The sequence below is a fragment of the Choloepus didactylus genome, chromosome 12, assembly GCF_015220235.1.
Source record: "Choloepus didactylus isolate mChoDid1 chromosome 12, mChoDid1.pri, whole genome shotgun sequence".
In the NCBI taxonomy this organism is placed as follows: domain Eukaryota; kingdom Metazoa; phylum Chordata; class Mammalia; order Pilosa; family Megalonychidae; genus Choloepus; species Choloepus didactylus.
Genome location: NC_051318.1, coordinates 36,749,248 through 36,772,544, shown reverse-complemented (window position 1 = coordinate 36,772,544; position 23,297 = coordinate 36,749,248). Strand labels below are relative to the sequence as shown.

The 23,297-nt window shown below is 40.5% G+C and overlaps 1 protein-coding gene and 1 pseudogene across 1 annotated transcript in view; both read left to right on the top strand.

Annotated features, from left to right (window-relative positions):
* The window catches only part of TM9SF2 (transmembrane 9 superfamily member 2), a 93,811-nt gene that overhangs the window by 48,948 nt on the left and 21,566 nt on the right, over positions 1-23,297 (top strand). Inside the window, exon 10 of the mRNA XM_037799839.1 lies at positions 15,102-15,234. Coding sequence (XP_037655767.1) covers positions 15,102-15,234 — 133 coding nt within the window. The remainder of the gene's footprint in view (positions 1-15,101; positions 15,235-23,297) is intronic.
* On the top strand, positions 94-1,916 carry LOC119507425 (annotated as a pseudogene).

Genomic DNA, 23,297 nt, shown 5'->3' with positions numbered 1-23,297 from the left:
CTTTCAAATAAGTTTAAACATTAGGTTTAGAAAGAATATTCTTTTAAAATAGCCTTCTCAAACGTTATCTTGAGCCATGCTTCTCCTGTGTGGATGACTGCCCACCTGATGGCAAGAGCATGGCCCTAGGTTGCAGCCTAGCACAAGTACCCTACTGCTCACACTCAGTGGGCGAGCCAGGAGGTGGCAGAGGTCATTGCGTGGAGGCCTGGTGGAGCAGCAAGGCAGCTTCTTTGCAGCTCAGAGCAGCCGCCTGTAGCGGGTGGCCTAGTGGTGATATGTTGTGGGTCAGTGGCTTTTAAGATTACAGTTGGATCCACTGGACTGGGCAACGTGAGAAATCTAATGGCAAAAAATCTCATCTGCTCATTTTTTAAAAATTTGCTCCCTGATGCATGCAGAGTTTCAAGAATGAGGTGGAACAGGTGATGTCTTCCCCAGCAGATACAGCCAAAAAAACTGACGATTATTACATTGCTGCCCACAACTATCAATGCAATTGAAGTTTATTCTAGAGCAAATGGAATTCTAAAGAAAGTGAAGAAAGGCTCATTATTAATAGATTGTAGTACTATCGATCCTACAGTTTCAAAAGAATTAGCCAAAGAAGTTGAGAAAATGAGAGCAGTTTTTGTGGATACCCCTGTTATTGGAGATGTGGGAGCTGCTCAGTCTGGGAACCTCACGTTTAATGCAAGGGGGTCAGGGAGTGTTGAAGAATTTGCCACTGCCCAGCAGTTGATGGTATCTATAGGCTCCAATGTGGTGTATTATGGATTTTCTGCAAATATCTGCAACAACATGCTGTTAACTATTAGTACTATTGGAACTGCTGAAGTTATGAATTTTGGAATCAGGCTAGGACTTGAACCCAAGCTAAATATGGGCTCAGAACAGTGATGGTCAAGGGACTCTTACAGTCTTGTACCCTGGGGTGATGGATGGAGTTCCCTTGGCTAATAACTGCCAGAGTAGGTTTGGAACAACACTCATTGCCAAAGATCTGGGATTAGCACAAGACTCTGTTACCAATACAAATAGCCCAATTCTTCTGGGCATTCTGGCCCATCAGATCTACAGGATAGTGTGTGCAGAGGGCTACTCAAAGAAGGACTTCTTGCCTGTATTCCAGTTTCTATGAGAGGTCTGAGTTATCGTTTGACTGTGGACACTGCTGGAAACAAACTCGTATCCTGGAGCCTCCTGATAGTTCACTCCACAATGAAATGGTTTTAATCTAAGGTCACCAGTCTGCTTTTGATAGTCTGGGTCACATAAACCCTACGGTTTTTCACCCATTTTTAACTGCTTGTTCTTTTAGTATATTTGGCAAACATGTTACCTGAAATTTTTTTTCTGCAAGCCACTAATTAGCTAATTGACCTTTTAAAAGCATGTTCAACAAAATCATTGACTAATATTTCAAACAGGATATTATTTATTCCACTTTAAAAATAAAACCAATTGTTTTTTCAACAAGATGAAACCCATCTTAAATGAAAGACAAAAAACTAGTGTGAGGAGAGGAATTAGAGTAAGGAACTATAGTGAATTACTACCCACATCCTGCTCTAAGTTTGTCCTGTAATCATGTGATAGTCTTGCATTACTGAGGTTGCCAACTTATTTTCCAGAGAGTTGATAAAGCAAAGAAATTTGTTGCCTCATGCTTTGTAATTTGGACTCAGTTGCAGTATCTTGGAGTGTGGCCCTCTTATTATAACTCCCAATAGCCAGCAAATTTCTTTGTTATATTTTTGCTTCCTTGTACATTCTTTGTACATATTTTTGGACTTTGTGGCGGTTTGAATGTATTATGTCCCCCAAAATGACATTATCTTTGATGTAATCGTGTGTGGGCAGACCTATTAGTGTTGATTAGATTGAAATTTGAGTGTTTCCATGGAGATGTGACCCACCCAACTGTGGATGATGACTCTGATTGGGTGGTTTCCATGGAGGTGTGGCCCTGCCCATTCGGCATGGGCCTTGATTAGTTTACTAGAGCACTATATAAGCCCGGATGGAAGGAGTGAGCTTACTACAGCCAAGAGGGACACTTTGAAGAATGCACAGAAGCTGACAGAGTAGCTGCAGATGGGAGACAATTTGAAGATGGCCGTTGAAAGCAGAGTCTTGCTCCAGAGAAGCTAAGAGAGGACAAACGCCCCAAGAGCAACTGAGAGTGACATTTTAAAGAGGAGCTGTGAACTAGAGAAGAACATCCCGGGAGAATGCCATTTTGAAACCAGAACTTGGAGCAGACACCAGCCACGTGCCTTCCCAGATAACAGAGGTTTTCCGGATGCCATTGGCCATCCTCCAGTGAAGGTTCCCTGATTGTTGATGTGTTACCTTGGACACTTTATGGCCTTAAGACTGTAACTGTGTAACCAAGTAAACCCCCTTTATAAAAGCCAGTCCATCTCTCATGTTTTTGCATTCCGGCAGCATTAGCAAACGAGAACGGACTTCAAAGTAATGATATCTTTAGACCTGTTCTAGAGCCAACAATGATATTTACGTTAGGTGATTATTATATTATTCTAAATAAAACCACATTTTTAATTCAAATAAATTTCTGTGCTGATAAAGTTATCTGGAATTCACATTTTTAAATAAGAAAATGATACATAAACCTTGGTATTCTCTTAAAATTTAGTCACCACAGCATCCTAGAGAAGGAAGCAAATTCTCAGAGCTGAACTGTTCATAACCTCATCTGTATTGATAGCTTAGTGCAGAATGGGTAAAGATGTACAGCTACAGCTATCTTTTCTCATTTTGGTGACATTAACTCTGTCAGATTCTCTTTCCACCATATGCCCAATTTATGAAATGGCAGAGTTGAGTGGAGTAACTCCCAGTCGATTTTTATTTTATGTCTCTATAATTTTTAAAAATTAAATTTAACTGAATTTTTATCATTTCAACCTTTTGATATATTCAAAGTAAATTAATGTTGCAGCCTTGTTTATTCTCACACATTTTAAGTTGTATGTTAGACATTTTATGCATTTTCGTTTCATAGCAGCAAACTAATAAAATGTCAACAAGAATCATTAATTTGTAGTGAACATAAAAAAGCTCAGACTTTTCATCCTTTTCTCTTCCCTAGTTTCTTCAGCCTCTTTCTCTAGTCTTTCTTTCCTGTTCTTAGAAAAGGAACATATTAACATTTATAAGCTTTAAGAATTCCTATTCTAAAAGACTTTTTCCCATGATTTTTATTAATTTTATTAAGTATTTTACTAAAATTTCAAAATACTCTGTTCATAATTGGTTATTCCAAATAATTGCAGAGTAAATGGAATTTTCTTCTTAATTTGTACAGAGCACATTATGGGATATGGGTCAGTGGCAGCCCTGATTCCACTCTTGCTCCCAATCTTTTTCTGCCTCCAGTCTCTTCTCAGTATAGCTAGTAGTCAGTGTGAATCTACTAAAACATAAGTCAGATTACTTCACTCCTGACCTCAACCCTCCAATGACTTCTCATTTCATTCAAAGTAAATCAGAGTCTTTATGGTGGCCTACATGATGTAATCCTCCATTACTCTAAGATCTCTGTTCTAACCATACCAACCATCTTCCTGTTCCTCAGACACATCAAGCATGTTTCCCCCTCTAGACATTTACCCTTGCTGTTCCTTCTACTGAGGATGTGCTTTCCTCAGATATTTACATGACTAGTTCCTCTCTCTCCCTCAGGTCTTTACTTAAATATGATCTTTTCAATGAGACCTTGACCATCCCATTTGAAATACATTCTCTCCTACGCACACACGCTCATTCTTCCTAATTTATCTTTATAGAACTTATATCCATCTAACATACTACGGTGGATCCTCATTATTTATGGGTTCTGTGTTTGTGCATTTACCTGCACACTAAAATTTATTTAGAATCCTAAAATCAATACTCATGGTGCTTCTGTTGCTATTCATGAACTAGACAAAGTAGTGAAAAATTTGAGTTGCCAAACCAAGGTTGAACAAAGCAGTACTCTCCTGCCTTGTTTTAGCTCTCGTACTGTAAACAGGTATCCTTTTTGTAGTATATTTAGTGCTATGTTTTTTGTTTTTTTGCACTTTTTGTTGGTGTTTTTGCTATTTACAATGGCTCCCAAGTGTGGTACTGAAGTACTGTCTAGTATTCCTAAGCGCAAGAAGGCTTTGATGCGCCTTACAGAGAAAATACGTACATTATGATCTTTGTTCAGGCATGAGTTATAGTCTTCTGGCCCTGAATTCAATGTTAATCCACAGTATATATTGGATACGGTGTCTTTAGACAGAAACACGTAAAACAAGGTTATGTATTGGTTGGTTGATGAGCTTATGACCAAAAGGCTCACAGAAACCTAAACCTGTATTTCCCATAGGACTGATAGTTCAGTATTCACTAATTGAGTGTTTGCAGCAACTTTATAGAACGTAACTACGATGAATAATGAGAATCCACTGTATGTATTTTACTTATTTTGTTTATTTATCTGCTTTCATTATGAGAACAGGGATTTTTCTGTTTTACTCACAGTAATATCTTTGGTGTTTTAAACAGTGCCTAGCATAGTTGGTGCTTAGTAAATATTTGTTGAATGAATAAACAAATAATCAGCCAGTCCTTGACATATCAGACTTGTTGATGCATTGCTGGGCTCATGATAGGTAAAAGAGATCATCAAGGACTCCCTTGACTCCATCCCACCACCCAAAAAACTGAGCCGAGGCCAGGGCAGGGAAACAGTGCCAACATAAGAGATGGGATTGCCCTATGGGTCAGTGTGATGGTTAGGTTCATGTGTCAGTTTGGCCAGGTGATGTGCCCAGCTGTCTGGTCAAACAAGCACTAGCCTAACCTTTACTGCAAAGACATTTGTGGCTGGTTAATAAACCAGAGGCTGGTTTATTAAATCATCTGTCCATTGACTCCACCTGTGAGTGATTATATCAACAAAGTGTGTCTTCTGCAACGAGAGGATTCAATCAACTGGATTTAATCCAATCAGTTGAAGACTTTTAAGGGAGAAAGAGAACCTTGACTACTTCTTCAGCTAGCCAGCATCTCCTGAGGAGTTCATCGAACACCTTCATCAGAGTTGCCAGTTTGCTGCCTGCCCTAATGGAATTTGGACTCGTGCAATCCCACAGTTGCATAAGACACTTTTATAAAATCTTATATTTACAGATATCTCTTGTTGGTTCTGTTTCCCTGGAGACCCCTGACTAATACAGATTGGTACCAGGAGTGGTTCTTCAGAAACAGAATCTTAAAATGGGCTTTTACAATTGGTTTTCTACCCTGATTAGATTCAAAGGCACTAATGACTCCATTTCCAACAATCAAGATGGCACTGACAGTCCATGGCATAAGTTGGCAATGGAGATATGCAAAATATTACCTTTTGATTCTCCTAATCATACTCGTGTGAGGCAAGGATGTGGGTGACAGTGTTTTTGACACCTTAACAGTTTTGTGGAATTGAGGTATAATGATGTTGGTTGGTTGTTCTTAGATACTCTGGATCAAGTTATAAGAGAAAGATACAAGCTGAAGGCTTCAAATTTGAAACTTAAATGCCCTATGATAGATGTAAAGGTTTCTATGTGTGCCCTGAAAGAAAACCTTATTTCCTGTGGCCACAGACTTGAGATCTCTGAAAACCAGACTCAAGAGTCTCATTCTGTGAGTAGCAGATTTACAATGTAAACTGAAATCTTAACCTTGCAGCGTCTGCTGTTAAAGTAAGGGCATTAATTAGAAAAGAATGGGATCCTGAAAATTGGGATGGAGACATTTGGGTTGATGATAATGGCAGTGGGGACATTGGAACACTGGATTCTGCTGAGTCTTTGCTAGATGTACCTGTGGTGGTCAGCCCTAAAGAAACAGCCCCCTCACTTCCAGTCTGCTCTGAGGAGACAGCTGCCCAACCTCCAGCCTGCCTTGAGGAAAGAGCTTCCTAACCTCCAGTCTGCCCTGGTGAGCCTGCCATCCAGCCTCCACCTAAAGAGATTAACCCTTCAGTGCCTGCTAACCCTGTAATCGCCTCCCCTGAGGAAGCAGCCCTCACTCCTCTGGAGAGATTAATCCTGTTTCGCTAGATAAAACTACAACGGAATATCCTGAGGTAATTGGCTTGAAGGATACTTTTAATTCTTTTCATGACCCACCCCCACCACCACTCTTTTCTTCAAGACCTATAACTAGACTAAAGACCCAACAGGTCCCAAAGAGTGGGGTACAAAGTGTGACCCATTAGGAATTATGCTGTATTCCAAAAGAACTGCATGAGTTTTCCAATTTATATAGATAGATTAGGGGAATATGTGTGGGAATGGATATTAAGGGTATGGGATAATGGTGGAAGGAATATAAGGATGAATCAGGCTGAATTTGTTGATATAGGCCCACTAAGCAGAGATTCTCATTCAGTATTGTAGCTCAAGGGGTTAGAAAGGGCATTAACAGCTTGTTTGGGTGGTTGGCTGAAACATGGATCAAAATGTGGCCAACATTACCTGAGGTTGAAATGCCAGAACTGCCCTGGTATAATGTAGAGGAGGGGATTCAACAGCTTAGAGTGATTGGAGTGTTACTATGGATTATTCATGGAAGACCTGCTAACACACCTCTGGAATGTCCAGAGAACACACATTTTATACGACTGTGATGAATAAATTTGTGAGACTAGCTCTGTCATTCTTGAAGAGCTCTGTATTCACCCATTTCTGTAGGTCAGATATTACTGTGGGAACTGCTGTCAGTGAGCTGGAATCGTTGGGGATAATCAGATCCCGAGTTGGCAGAAGCCACGTGACAGCAGTTAATTGCCAGAGACAAGGTGGGCGTGGCTACCATAAAGGAAAACAGGCTCAAAGCAGCAGTTGAATTAATCTGACTCGCAGAGACTTACGGTGTTGGCTAGTAGATCATGGAGTACCTAGACATAAAATAGATGGGCAGTCTACTAAATTCGTGTTTGAGCTGTATAAGCAGAAGAATTCTAGGTCAAGTGAACAAAAGTCTAACTTGAATTATAAAAACAGAGAGTCACCACCCCTTAATTCCCAGACTTGAGACAGTTTACAGACCCAGAGCCCCCTGAATGAGAGGAAGGCCAGATACCCTTGGGGAAGGACACTGTTATACTGCCCAAAATTTATACTGTTAATCTTCTTCCCAGCCTTCCCCAAGGGGACCTACAGTCTTTTACCAGGGTGACTATGCTTTGGGGAAAAGGAAATGATCAGATATTTCAGGGATTATTAAACACTGGCTCAGAAGTGACATTAATTCCAAGAGACCCAAAATCACTGTAGTTCACCAGTCAGAGTAGGGACTTACGGAGGTCAGGTGATGGATGGAGTTTTAGCTCAGGTCTGTTTCACAGTGGGTCCAATTGGTCTGTGAACCCACTCTGTGGTTATTTCCCCACTTCAAGAATGCATAATTGGCTTAGACATACTCAGCAACTGGCAGAATCCACAAATTGGTTCCCTGACTCATGGAGCAAGGGCTATTATGGTAGGAAAAGCCAAGTGGAATCCACTAGAACTAACTGCCTCTGCCTAGCAAAATAGTAAACCAGAAGCAATACCAGATTCCTGGAGAGATTGCAGAGATTAATGCCACTCTTAAGGACTTGAAGGATGCAGAGGTAGTGATTCCCACTACATCCCCATTCAACTCTCCTATATGGCCTGTGCAGAAAACAGATGGAGGATAACAGTGGATTATCAGAAGCTTAACCAGGTGGTGACTCCAATTGCAGCTCCTGTTCCAGATGTGGTATCATTGCTTGAGCAAATCAACACATCCCCTGGTACCTGGTGTGCACCTATTGATCTGGCAAATGCTTTTTTCTCAATAGCTGTTAGTAAGGACCATGAAAAATAGTTTGCATTCAGGTGGCAAGGCCAGCAGTATACTTTCACTATCCTACCTCAAGGGTATATCAACTCTTCAGCCCTATGTCATAACATTGTCCTCAGGGATCTTGATCATTTCTCCTTCCCATGAGACATCACACTGGTCCATTATATTGATGATACCATGTTGATTGGACCTAGTGAGCAAGAAATAGCAACTACTCTAGATATGTTGGTAAGGCATTTGCATGTCAGGATGGGAGACAAATCCAGCAAAAATTCAGGGTCCTTCCACCTCAGTAAAATTTCTAGGTGTCTAGTGGGTGGGGCATGTCGAAATAGCCCTTCTAAAGTGAAGGATAAGCTATTGCATCTGGCCTCTCCTACATCCAAAAAAGAGGCACAACACCTGGTTGGCCTCTTTGGACTTTGGAGACAACGTATTCCTCACTTGGGTGTGCTACTCCAACCCATTTACTGAGTTACCAGAAAAGCTTCTAGTTATGAGTGGGGACTGGAACAAGGTGAGGCTCTGCAACAAGTCCAGGCTGCTTGCAAGCTGCTCTGCCACTTGAACCATATGATCCAGCTGATCCAATGGTGCTGGAAGTGTCAGTGGCAAATAGAGATGCTGTTTGGAGCCTTTGGCAGGCTTCTGTAGGAGAAGCACAATGCAGGCCCTTAGGATTTTGGAGTATAAAGCTTTACCATCTGCAGATAATTACTCTCTTTTTGAGAAACAGCTTTTGGACTGCTGTTTGGCATTAGAGACAGAATGCTTAACCATGGGCTGTTTCTAATGGTTTGACTGGATGGTCAGGGACTTAGAAGGAACACGATCAGAAAGTTGGTGACAAAGAAGTCTAGGGAAGAGGTATGTGGATAGACCTTTCTGAGTGGGCAAAAAACATGAAGATATTTGTGTCCCCTGTGGGACATGCTCACCAGAGGGTGACTTCAGCAGAGGAAGATTTTAATAATCAAGTGGATAAGATGATGGGTTTGGTAGATACCAGTTAGCCTCTTTCCCCAGCCAGAATGCCTTATCTGCCATCATGGTATCCCACACAGCATTGCTTCTGACCAAGGAACCCACTTCACAGCAAATGAAGTGAGGGAATGGGCACATGCTCATGGAATTCTCTGGTCTTACCATGTACCCCATCATCCAGAGGCAGCTGAGTTGATAGAACGGTAGAATGGCCTGTTGAAGACTCAATTACGGCACCAACTAGTGGCAATACCTTGCAGGGCTGGGGCAGTGTTCTCCAAGAGGCTGCGTATGCTCCAAATTAGCATCCACTCGGTGCTGTTTCTCCCATAGCCAGGATTCACGGGCCCAGGAATCAAGGGGTGGAAACAGGATTGGTGCCACTCAGTATCACTCCTAGTGATCCGCTAAGAAAATTTTTATTTCCTGTCCCTGCAACTTTAAGCTCTGCTGGTCTACAAGTCTTAGTTCCAAAAGGAGGAGTGCTTCCACCAGGAGACACAACAATAATTCCATTGAACTGGAAGTTAAGACTGCTGCCTGGCCACTTTGGGCTTCTCATGCCTCTGAATCAACAGGCAAGGAAGGGGATTACTGTATGGCTGGGGTGATTGATCCTGACTATCGAGGGGAAATAGCAGAGCACATATTCAATGGAGGTAAAGAAGAGTTTTCCTGGAATATAGGAGATCCCCTAGGGTGTCTCTTAGTACTACCATGCCCTGTGATAAAAGTCAATGGAAAACTTCAACCACCAAATCCAGGCAGGACTACCAATGTACAAGAAACTTCAGTAATGAAGGTTTGGGTCACTCCACCAGACAAAGAACCATTGCCAGCTGAAGTGCTTGTTGAGAGTAAAGGGAACATGGAATAGGTAGTGGAAGAAGGTATTGATAAATATGAACTATGACCACATGACCAGTTACAGAAATGAGGACTATGATGGCATGAATATTTCTTAATGTTTTGTTATGAGTATGTTTGTCCATAAGGCAAATACCTTTGTTTCCTTCTCTGTCTTTTCCCCTTATCATATGACATAAGCTGTATTGTTCATTTTATAGTATTTAAGTTATAGGAAATCAAGTTTAAGAGTCGGTGTTATCCAAGGACTTGCACCCTGTTCTGGAGAGATTTAGCATGTTTTCGATTGTACGCAGGACAGCTTTGTATTGTTAAGTGAAATATATGTCTGTTATTGTGCTCTATTTAGAGATTAAGTATGGTTTAAGGTGACGTGTATAACTGCCAAGTTGATAAGGGGTGGACTGTGATGGTTAGATTCATGTGTCAGCTTGGCCAGGTGATGGTGCCCAGGTGTCTGATCAAGCAAGCAGTGGCCTAACCTTTACTGCAAGGACATTTGTGGCTGGTTAATAAACCAGAAGGCTGGTTTATTAAATCATCAGTCCATTGACTGCTTTTGTGACTGATTACGTCAATGAAGGGTGTTTCTTCTGCAATGAGAGGATTCAATCAGCTGGATTTAATCCAATCATTTGAAGACTTTTAAGGGAGAAAGAGAATCTTCACTTCTTCTTCAGCTAGCCAGCATCTCCTGAGGAGTTCATCAAACAGCTTCATTGGAGTTGCTAGTTCGCTGCCTGCCCTATGGAATTTAGACTCTTGCATCCTGCCTTTACATAATCTGGACTCGTGCATCCCCACAGTTGCATGAGACACTTTTATAAAATTTTATATTTACAGATATCTCTTGTTGGTTGTGTTTCCCTGGAGAACCCTAACTAATACAGTGAGTATCTGTATAACCAGTCTTTAACCTATTGAGAACACTAAAATTTTGGGTCGGATAAATGGATGGATGGATGGATGGATGGATGGATGGATGGATGGATGGAATGATACAGCAAGTATGGCAGAATGTTAAAAGTTGGTGGATCTGGATATCTGGGGTAGGGCATATAGGTTGGAGTTCACTGTTTGGTTTTTGTATTGTTTTTGCAACTGTGTTTCAAAAAAGTTTTAAAAAATTAATCAAGTAATGTAAGAAAGACAGTGTGCCATGTATATTCATTCCTCAGGAAAGGCCTCAATGATAAAGTGACATTTGAGCAGAGACTTGCTGGTTATGAAGGAGTGAACCATGCACACATTAGGAGGAAAAGGGGAGAGCATTCCAGGGCAGGCAGCAGCAACTACAAAGATCCCAAGACAAGGCCATACCTGGAGCATTCAAGAAACAGCGTAGCTAGAGCAGAGGAAATGAAGGGAGCATGAGTAGGAGATGAAGTCAGAGAGGTAGGGAGGTGCCAAATCATGTAGGACTGTGCAAGCCACCAGAATGATTTTTGCTTTTGCTGAAGAAAGAAGGGAAGCCATTGGTCTGGATAAGGAGGAGTGACATAATCTGACTTACATATTAAAAGCATTCCTTTCTCTGCTAAATGAGAGTCAACTGAATGTGGGTACAAAGGGAGAAACAGGGAGATCAGTTTAGTATATACTGCAGTAGCAAAGTGAGAGGTGATAGCTTGAACCAGGAAGCCATTGCTGGGTCCTGGATATATTTTGAAGAGAGCTGTACAATTTGTTAAAAGGTTATATACAGAGAACCTAAGATGGCGGCTAGGTGAGACAAGGCAAAAAACACCTCTGTGAAAAATACTAGATAAAAACCAGAAAGTGACCCAGAATACCACTTCCAGCGATACACCAGCTGGACAAGGTCTGCTAAATCCGCAGAGGCCATGTACTTGGTGAATCCGGGAGTCTGCATTCTGAAACGAGCAAGTAAACCGGCTGAAAGTCCCGCGGCCACACTGTGGTGTGGGGAAACTGCAGGTTGGCGTTTGAAGATGGACTAGTTCTTTTAAAAAAAAAACAAAAAAAAAAACCTGGGAGCAGCTGCGGATACGGCAGTGATAACCATGCAGTGAAGCACTGCAGGAGTGGGCTGTAGCCAACGCCTCGGTGTCTGGCATGGAGGATAGCCCTCCCCACACCTGCTGCTGATTTTCCCGGGGACAGAGGGAAGAGCCAAAAGGAGAAAGAAACTGCACCCCTTGCAGCCGGCTTCCCGGTGTGCTGGTGACACTCCTGCCTGGGGCTGTACCCACAGCCCAGAGCCGCACCAGGAAACCCAGTCTGATGGGGAGTGTATCCCACAGCACCCTACGCACACCACAATATCAGCCGTGGGCAGTGGCCTTGGGTGCAACCACAGCTAGTTGTCCTGGAGCTGGGAAGGAGCTGTGCGAAAGGCGGGGGGAGGTTAAGACGCCTCATTCAGCCATTTTTGCATCAGGCTGGGAACGCCCCTGCATGGCCTGGTGGCCCGGGGCTTCCTTTGAGGGAAGGCGCGCACTTGTGACGTAGCACAGCCTTCCCTCAGCAGAGGTCCTGGAAGATCACAGCTATCAAGGAAAGCAAATGCCAAGAGGCCAAAAACAACAGAAAATCATAAAGCATTTGCTAAAACCAGACGATATGGAGAACCCTATCCCAACACCCAAATCAAACAGTCGGAGGAGACACAGTACTTGGTGCTGTTATAGTACTACAGTCAAAGAATGAGAGCATGGCACAGGATATAAAGGACATAAAGAAGACCCTAGAAGAGCATAAAGAAGAAATTGCAAGAGTAAATAAAAAAATAGAAGATCTTATGGAAATAAAGGAAACTGTTGGCCAAATTAAAAAGACTCTGGATACTCATAATACAAGATTAGAGGAAATTGAACAGTGACTCATCGTTCTAGAAGTCCACAGAACAGAAAATGAAAGAACAAAAGAAAGAATAGAGAAAAAAATCAAAAAAATCAAAATTGGTCTCAGGGATATGATAGATAAAATAAAACGTCCAAATTTAAGAATCATTGGTGTCCCAGAAGGGGAAGAGAAGGGTAAAGGTCTAGAAAGAGTATTCAATGAAATTGTTGGGGAAAACTTCCCAAACCTTCTACACAATATAAATACACAAAGCATTGATGCCCAGCGGACTCCAAATAGAATAAATCCAAATAAACCCACTCCAAGACATATTCTGATCAGACTGTCAAATACTGAAGAGAAGGAGCAAGTTCTGAAAGCAGCAAGAGAAAAGCAATTCACCACATACAAAGGAAACAACATAAGACTAAGTAGTGACTACTCAGCGGCCACTATGGAGGCAAGAAGGCAGTGGCATGACATATTTAAAATTCTGAAAGAGAAAAATTTCCAACCAGGAATACTTTATCCAGCTAAACTCTCCTTCAGAATTGAGAGAGAGCTTAAATTCTTCACAGACAAATGAATGCTGAGAGATTTTGCTAATAAAAGACGTGCCCTACCTCAGATACTAAAGAGAGCCCTACCGACAGAGAAACAAAGAAAGGAGAGAGAGATATAGAGAATTTTAACAGACATATATAGAACCTTACATCCCAAATCACCAGGGCACTACATTTTTCTCTAGTGATCACAGATCTTTCTCCAGAATAGACCATAAGCTGGGACATAAAACAAGCCTCAATAAATTTAAAAAAAAAATTTTTTTTGAATATATTCAAAGCACATTCTCTGACCGCAATGGAATACAAATAGAAGTCAATAATTTTTGATTTGTAACTCCACTATTTACTTCCTGCAGGATATAAAATACATAAACTCTAATGACAAATCAGTGGTTTTGAACTCAGTGTAAAATATGTAATATTTGACAAGAACTATATAAAGGCAGTGGAATGGAGGAGTGTAGGAACATATTTTACAGGTCCTACTGAAGTTAAGTTGGTATCAAAGAAAACCAACATTGTTATGGATTTAAGAGGTTAAATTTAAGTCCCATAGTAAACACAAGGAAATTATCAGAGAATATGACCATAGAGATGAAAAGTAGAGTATGAGTAATGAGAAGTGGGGGAAGGGGCAATGGGGAGTTCAGAAATGAGTGTAGGGTTGCTGTTTGAGGTGAAGGGGAATTTCTAGTAATGGATGGTGGGAAGGTGATAGCATTACAGCATTCTAAATGTGATTAATCCCACTAATGGAATGCTAGGAAGGGGGTGGAATGGGAAGATTTAGGCTGTATATATGTTTCCACAGTTGGGAAAAAAAAAAAAAAAAGACAATCTAAATAGATGACAATTGAATGCCAAGGATGACCCTGGATGGGATCTGAGGATGGAGGACAGGAGGCTCAAAGGGGCACGTTGGGACATAAGGAAAAAAAAGAAATATAGAATGTAAACTTTTGTATCAATGTTGAATTTCTTGAACTTCTTAGCTGCGCTTAACAGGATTGTGTAAAAGAAGGTTCTTGTTCATGGGAATTGTATATGTTAATTATAGTGTTTGTTCAAGGATGTGTGCAGCTTGCTCTCATGTGTTCAGAAGACAGAGCAATAGATGATGGGTGATAGATAGGGAGAGATGGAGGGAGGGAGGAAGAGAGAGAGGGAAAGAAAGAAATGGCGGTGTGACAGCATGTTAAAGTTGATGGATCGGGGTATCGGCGGGGTGTCGGGGTATGATGTGTATGGGGTTTGTATTGTTTTTGCAACTGTTCCTGTAACTTTGAATTTATTTCAAAATAAGATTTAAAAAAAAAAGGTTATATACAAGGTGTGGAGAAAAAGGGAGGAATCAGGATGATTCCAGTGTTTTAGGGCCTGAAGGACTGGGAAGAATGGAGTTTTTATCTACTTGGGGAAACTGTAGGAAGAGCAGGTTTAGGTAGGGAAAGAAAATTGGCTCAGTTATGGATGATTCTGTTTCAAGTTGTCTATTAAACAGCCAAGTGGAGCTATTGATTAGGTAGTCATATATATATATATGTGTGTGTCTGGAGATTAGGGGACCAGTTTGGGCTGGTGGCACAAATTTATTATTTTTACAACAAAGTTTATTTTATCTGTGAAGTACCTATGAGAGCTAATACCATTTGCTTATTTGGGAGGTTAATGTAGATTGAAATAGAGTGTTATTAAAAAGTAAATCATCAAGTTGGATCATAAAGCTTGACTTAGAGTAGAAGCAGGTACTTATCACATTGTATTTCTTTTTAAAGTTTCTCAATAACTGTTTATAGGCAACATTTCTTTAAAGACAACTCAAGAAAGCCATATAAAGTTCCATGAATCAAGCTTTATTACTTCAAATTTGAAATAAATATTAATAAGTATGAGTTTTGTTCTTAATTTTCTGTTAACAGCATATTCAACAGTGAACAAACTGTCTAATATTTCTGGTGATACAACATGAAAGTTAAACTGATTTCATTCCCTTTTTAGGAGGATGCCCAGGAAGAATTTGGCTGGAAACTAGTTCATGGTGATATATTCCGTCCTCCAAGGAAAGGGATGCTGCTGTCTGTCTTTCTAGGATCAGGGACACAGATTTTAATTATGACTTTTGTGACTCTATGTAAGTGTTAAGTGGAAAATTTAAATATAGAAAATCCTTTTTCTAAATAATTATTTGAAAACCAGTTTTCCAAAGTAAGGTAATAGGCTAGATGGTTCCTGAGTCCTCTCAGCTTTCAAAATCTGTGTGCTTTGACTATAGGTGACTTGAAGGAAGGGTTAGCTTTGCCCAAAGACTGACTCGTCATATCTCCCTTTAGCTCCAAAGAGACCAACCAAGCCTTTGTCATAGTAGCACTAAAACCGGAGATAATTACATTCTTAAAGACCATCTGTGTCTAAGACAAGGCAACCTGGATCCAGGGTCACTCAGGTTGACTTTCTCCCAACTTTCAGGGGAAGGAGCAGTATGATTAGGATTCTAAGACATTCTTGGCTTCCACTGTAGGGGAGGGAAAAGGAGAAAAGGGAGTGGGGCAAGAAACCAGTTGTACACATTTCTCATCTTGGAAGGATTTAGGAATCAAGTCCATTTCTTTCTCTAGCAGTGTTCTAAAAAGACCTTCCTACACAAAAAAATGTCTCTTCCTCATGCCACCTGAAATTCTTCAGAAATTTTATTACTTAATTTATCTATTAGGACAGTTTTTTGTTTTTTTTAATAACCTCCCTTAGAGGTTAATGGTGGTTTTGAGACTACCTTCTGGGAATACATGAATTCCCCTATCTTTCAGTTTTCCTAATTATAGGAGAAAAAAATGTTTATTAATAGAATTTTCTTACTCTACATTTATTTCCCAATTGTTTCCTTTATTTATGCCTGCTTGCATGTGCATGGTAGCAAACAAATATTACTGGAAGAATTTAGAAACAGCTAACTTTTTAATACTTTTTAAATGAACATTTAAGAATATTTGTTCTTATGTTTGATTGCATATTAAATAGTACTCTAGTCGTTTTTTTCTGTTAGTAAAATTGTTCCCACTTTTTATGATGGAATTAACTACATAAATGCTTTGGAAAGAGGATTATCACTTCTATATGTCTGACAGCTTGAATATGTTTGTGAACCAGTGATTCACACCTTAGCGCTCAATTTGAAGGCTAGGTCATGTTTCTTTTTCTAACAACTTAATGCAGATCAACCTAAATGAGGAGGTACAGCTTTGGTGGGTAGGGCTAAATTTATGGGTATGTTAAATTGAAAAAGGTACACTAGGAGATAGTGTCATAAAAGAGGTTTTGACATAGCAGGAGGAGAACGTCAAGACACTAGATAGCCAGAGAACCAAACCGAGGTGGAGTTAGAGCAGAATGAATGCTTGAAGATAAATTTCTACTATAAAATTTTATCGGAAGCTACTTCTGCCACCTTCTGGTCTTTGTTGAGGGCCAACTAGAAAATCGACTTGTAAGGAAGGCAAGTTTCAGAGAGCCTGAGACAGGACATGGTAGGAATCATTTTCTTTAAATCCTAGAGTCTGAGCTTTCTGCTTAAGAACAGTCTATTTCTCAGGCCTGGGGGCAAGTAGCAGGGATAAAGAAGGAAGATGGATATGCATCTCAGCTGAAATTTTGAAAGGTCTTCTAAAGCTACCCTGATCTGTTTTCAGCTGATTTTGAGTTTCTCCTCTTGTTCCTAAGTTGATGCTAATCAAAAGGTATGCTTGGGTATGTGCTTGGGTATGTGCAATTCCAGGGAAACAATGGAGATTTTCTTGCTGTTGGGATTAGAAAGTGACTTGAAACTGTTATTGAGAATATCTTAATAGCCGTGTGATTGTAGCAAGTCAACTTCTGAGCTCCAGTTTAAAGCTGGGAATCTCTATAAAAATAAGATAGTACTTTTATTCTTACTATTAGGAAAGGTTATGTAGGGAAAACAAAGCTAACAAACTGAATAAGAGTAGGAGCCAGATAGGTTCAGTAATTTGTTTTCAAAAACTTAATGGTGAGAGGCGGGGCAAGATGGCAGACTGGTGAGCTGTATGTTTTAGTTACTCCTCCAGGAAAGTAGGTAAAAAGCCAGGAACTGCGTGGACTGGACACCACAGAGCAATCTGTCTTTGGGCATACTTCATACAACACTCATGAAAACGTGGAACTGCTGAGATCACCGAAATCTGTAAGTTTTTGCGGCCAGGGGACCCGCGCCCCTCCCTGCCAGGCTCAGTCCCGTGGGAGGAGGGGCTGTCAGCTCCAGGAAGGAGAAGGGAGAATTGCAGTGGCTGCTCTCATCGGAAACTCATTCTACTGATTCAAACTCCAACCATAGATAGACTGAGGCCAGACACCAGAGACTCTGAGAGCAGCCAGCCCAGCAGAGAGGAGACGGGCATAGAAGGAAAACAACACGAGAAGCTCCAAAGTAAAAGCAGAGGATTTTTGGAGTTCTGGTGAACACAGAAAGGGGAAGGGCGGAGATCAGGCCTTGAGGCGCATATGCAAATCCCGAAGCAAGGCTGATCTCTCCGCCCAGGGCACCTTTCCTTAATGGCCCTGGTTGCTTTGTCTATTAGCATTTCAATAACCCATTAGATCTCTGAGGAGGGCCGTTTTTTTTTTTTGTTTTTTTTTTTAAATCCTTTTTGCTTTTTCTAAAACAATTACTCTAAGAAGCTCAATACAGAAAGCTTCAAAGAATTGAAATTTGGGCACGTCAAGTCAAGAGCAGAAATAAGAGAGCTCTGAGACAAAAGGCAATAATCCAGTGGCTGAGAAAATTCACTAAACAACACAACTTCCCAAGAAAAGGGGGGTGTCCGCTCACAGCCACCATCCTGGTGGACAGGAAACACTCCTGCCCATCGCCAGCCCCATAGCCCAGAGCTGCCCCAGACAACCCAGTGTGACGGAAGTGCTTCAAATAACAGGCACACACCACAAAACTGGGCGTGGACATTAGCCTTCCCTGCAACCTCAGCTGAATGTCCCAGAGCTGGGAAGGGGGAGCAGTGTGAATTAACAGAGCCCCATTCAGCCATCATTTGAGCAGACTGGGAGCCTCCCAACACAGCCCAGCAGCCCAGAACTGCCCTGGGGGGACGGCACTCACCTGTGACATAGCACAGTCATCCCTCAACAGAGGACCCGGGGTGCACAGCCTGGAAGAGGGGCCCACTTGCAAGTCTCAGGAGCCATACGCCAATACCAAACACTTGTGGGTCAGTGGCAGAGACAAACTGTGGCAGGACTGAACTGAAGGATTAGACTATTGCAGTAGCTTTAAAACTCTAGGATCATCAGGGAGATTTGATTGTTAGGGCCACCCCCCCTCCCCGACTGCCCAGAAACACGCCCCACATACAGGGCAGGCAACACCAACTACACACGCAAGCTTGGGACACCAATTGGGCCCCACAAGACTCACTCCCCCACTCACCAAAAAGGCTAAGCAGGGGAGATCTGGCTTGTGGAGAACAGGTGGCTCGTGGACGCCACCTGCTGGTTAGTTAGAGAAAGTGTACTCCACGAAGCTGTAGATCTGATAAATTAGAGATAAGGACTTCAACTGGTCTACAAACCCTAAAAGAACCCTATCAAGGACAGCAAATGCCACGAGGCCAAAAACAACAGAAAATTATAAAGCATATGAAAAAACCAGACGATATGGATAACCCAAGCCCAAGCACCCAAATCAAAAGACCAGAAGAGACACACCTAGAGCAGCTACTCAAAGAACTAAAGATGAACAATGAGACCCTAGTACGGGATATGAAGGAAATCAAGAAGACCCTAGAAGAGCATAAAGAAGACATTGCAAGACTAAATAAAAAAATGGATGATCTTATGGAAATTAAAGAAACTGTTGACCAAATTAAAAAGATTCTGGACACTCATAGTACAAGACTAGAGGAAGTTGAACAACGAATCAGTGACCTGGAAGATGACAGAATGGAAAATGAAAGCATAAAAGAAAGAATGGGGAAAAAAATTGAAAAACTCGAAATGGACCTCAGGGATATGATAGATAATATGAAGCGTCCGAATATAAGACTCATTGGTGTCCCAGAAGGGGAAGAAAAGGGTAAAGGTCTAGGAAGAGTATTCAAAGAAATTGTTGGGGAAAACTTCCCAAATCTTCTAAACAACATAAATACACAAATCATAAATGCTCAGCGAACTCCAAATAGAATAAATCCAAAAAAACCCACTCCGAGACATATACTGATCACACTGTCAAACATAGAAGAGAAGGAGCAAGTTCTGAAAGCAGCAAGAGAAAAGCAATTCACCACATACAAAGGAAACAGCATAAGACTAAGTAGTGACTACTCAGCAGCCACCATGGAGGCGAGAAGGCAATGGCACGATATATTTAAAATTCTGAGAGAGAGGAATTTCCAGCCAAGAATACTTTATCCAGCAAAGCTCTCCTTCAAATTTGAGGGAGAGCTTAAATTTTTCACAGACAAAGAAATGCTGAGAGAATTTGCTAACAAGAGACCTGCCCTACTGGAGATACTAAAGGGAGCCCTACAGACAGAGAAACAAAGACAGGACAGAGAGACTTGGAGAAAGGTTCAGTACTAAAGAGATTCGGTATGGGTACAATAAAGGATATTAATAGAGAGAGGGAAAAATATGGCAAACATAATCCAAAGGATAAGATGGCCGATTCAAGAAATGCCTTCACGGTTTTAACGTTGAATGTAAATGGATTAAACTCCCCAATTAAAAGATATAGATTCGCAGAATGGATCAAAAAAAATGAACCATCAATATGTTGCATACAAGAGACTCATCTTAGACACAGGGACACAAAGAAATTGAAAGTGAAAGGATGGAAAAAAATATTTCATGCAAGCTACAGCCAAAAGAAAGCAGGTGTAGCAATATTAATCTCAGATAAAATAGACTTCAAATGCAGGGATGTTTTGAGAGACAAAGAAGGCCACTACATACTAATAAAAGGGGCAATTCAGCAAGAAGAAATAACAATCGTAAATGTCTATGCACCCAATCAAGGTGCCACAAAATACATGAGAGAAACATTGGCAAAACTAAAGGAAGCAATTGATGTTTCCACAATAATTGTGGGAGACTTCAACACATCACTCTCTCCTATAGATAGATCAACCAGACAGAAGACCAATAAGGAAATTGAAAACCTAAACAATCTGATAAATGAATTAGATTTAACAGACATCTACAGGACATTACATCCCAAATCACCAGGATACACATACTTTTCTAGTGCTCACGGAACTTTCTCCAGAATAGATCATATGCTGGGACATAAAACAAGCCTCAATAAATTTAAAAAGATTGAAATCATTCAAAGCACATTCTCTGACCACAATGGAATACAATTAGAAGTCAATAACCATCAGAGACTTAGAAAATTCACAAATACCTGGAGGTTAAACAACACACTCCTAAACAATCAGTGGGTTAAAGAAGAAATAGCAAGAGAAATTGCTAAATATATAGAGACGAATGAAAATGAGAACACAACATACCAAAACCTATGGGATGCAGCAAAAGCAGTGCTAAGGGGGAAATTTATAGCACTAAACGCATATATTAAAAAGGAAGAAAGAGCCAAAATCAAAGAACTAATGGATCAACTGAAGAAGCTAGAAAATGAACAGCAAACCAATCCTAAACCAAGTAGAAGAAAAGAAATAACAAGGATTAAAGCAGAAATAAATGACATAGAGAACAAAAAAACAATAGAAAGGATAAATATCACCAAAAGTTGGTTCTTTGAGAAGATCAACAAGATTGACAAGCCCCTAGCTAGACTGACAAAATCAAAAAGAGAGAAGACCCATATAAACAAAATAATGAATGAAAAAGGTGACATAACTGCAGATCCTGAAGAAATTAAAAAAATTATAAGAGGATATTATGAACAACTGTATGGCAACAAACTGGATAATGTAGAAGAAATGGACAATTTCCTGGAAACATATGAACAACCTAGACTGACCAGAGAAGAAATAGAAGACCTCAACCAACCCATCACAAGCAAAGAGATCCAATCAGTCATCAAAAATCTTCCCACAAATAAATGCCCAGGGCCAGATGGCTTCACAGGGGAATTCTACCAAACTTTCCAGAAAGAACTGACACCAATCTTACTCAAACTCTTTCAAAACATTGAAAAAAATGGAACACTACCTAACTCATTTTATGAAGCTAACATCAATCTAATACCAAAACCAGGCAAAGATGCTACAAAAAAGGAAAACTACCGGCCAATCTCCCTAATGAATATAGATGCAAAAATCCTCAACAAAATACTTGCAAATCGAATCCAAAGACACATTAAAAAAATCATACACCATGACCAAGTGGGGTTCATTCCAGGCATGCAAGGATGGTTCAACATCAGAAAAACAATCAATGTATTACAACACATTAAAAACTCGAAAGGGAAAAATCAATTGATCATCTCAATAGATGCTGAAAAAGCATTTGACAAAATCCAACATCCCTTTTTGATAAAAACACTTCAAAAGGTAGGAATTGAAGGAAACTTCCTCAACATGATAAAGAGCATATATGAAAAACCCACAGCCAGCATAGTACTCAATGGTGAGAGACTGAAAGCCTTCCCTCTAAGATCAGGAACAAGACAAGGATGCCCGCTGTCACCACTGTTATTCAACATTGTGCTGGAAGTGCTAGCCAGGGCAATCCGGCAAGACAAAGAAATAAAAGGCATCCAAATTGGAAAAGAAGAAGTAAAAGTGTCATTGTTTGCAGATGATATGATCTTATATCTAGAAAACCCTGAGAAATCAACGATACACCTACTAGAGCTAATAAACAAATTTAGCAAAGTAGCGGGATACAAGATTAATGCACATAAGTCAGTAATGTTTCTATATGCTAGAAATGAACAAACTGAAGAGACACTCAAGAAAAAGATACCATTTTCAATAGCAACTAAAAAAATCAAGTACCTGGGAATCAACTTAACCAAAGATGTAAAAGACCTATACAAAGAAAACTACATAACTCTACTAAAAGAAATAGAAGGGGACCTTAAAAGATGGAAAAATATTCCATGTTCATGGATAGGAAGGCTAAATGTCATTAAGATGTCAATTCTACCCAAACTCATCTACAGATTCAATGCAATCCCAATCAAAATTCCAACAACCTACTTTGCAGACTTGGAAAAGCTAGTTATCAAATTTATTTGGAAAGGGAAGATGCCTCGAATTGCTAAAGACACTCTAAAAAAGAAAAACGAAGTGGGAGGACTTACACTCCCTGACTTTGAAGCTTATTATAAAGCCACAGTTGCCAAGACAGCATGGTACTGGCACAAAGATAGACATATAGATCAATGGAATCGAATTGAGAATTCAGAGATAGACCCTCAGATCTATGGCCGACTGATCTTTGATAAGGCCCCCAAAGTCACCGAACTGAGCCATAATGGTCTTTTCAACAAATGGGGCTGGGAGAGTTGGATATCCATATCCAAAAGAATGAAAGAGGACCCCTACCTCACCCCCTACACAAAAATTAACTCAAAATGGACCAAAGATCTCAATATAAAAGAAAGTACCATAAAACTCCTAGAAGATAATGTAGGAAAACATCTTCAAGACCTTGTATTAGGAGGCCACTTCCTAGACTTTACACCCAAAGCACAAGCAACAAAAGAGAAAATAGATAAATGGGAACTCCTCAAGCTTAGAAGTTTCTGCACCTCAAAGGAATTTCTCAAAAAGGTAAAGAGGCAGCCAACTCAATGGGAAAAAATTTTTGGAAACCATGTATCTGACAAAAGACTGATATCTTGCATATACAAAGAAATCCTACAACTCAATGACAATAGTACAGACAGCCCAATTATAAAATGGGCAAAAGATATGAAAAGACAGTTCTCTGAAGAGGAAATACAAATGACCAAGAAACACATGAAAAAATGTTCAGCTTCACTAGCTATTAGAGAGATGCAAATTAAGACCACAATGAGATACCATCTAACACCGGTTAGAATGGCTGCCATTAAACAAACAGGAAACTACAAATGCTGGAGGGGATGTGGAGAAATTGGAACTCTTATTCATTGTTGGTGGGACTGTATAATGGTTCAGCCACTCTGGAAGTCAGTCTGGCAGTTCCTTAGAAAACTAGATATAGAGCTACCATTCGATC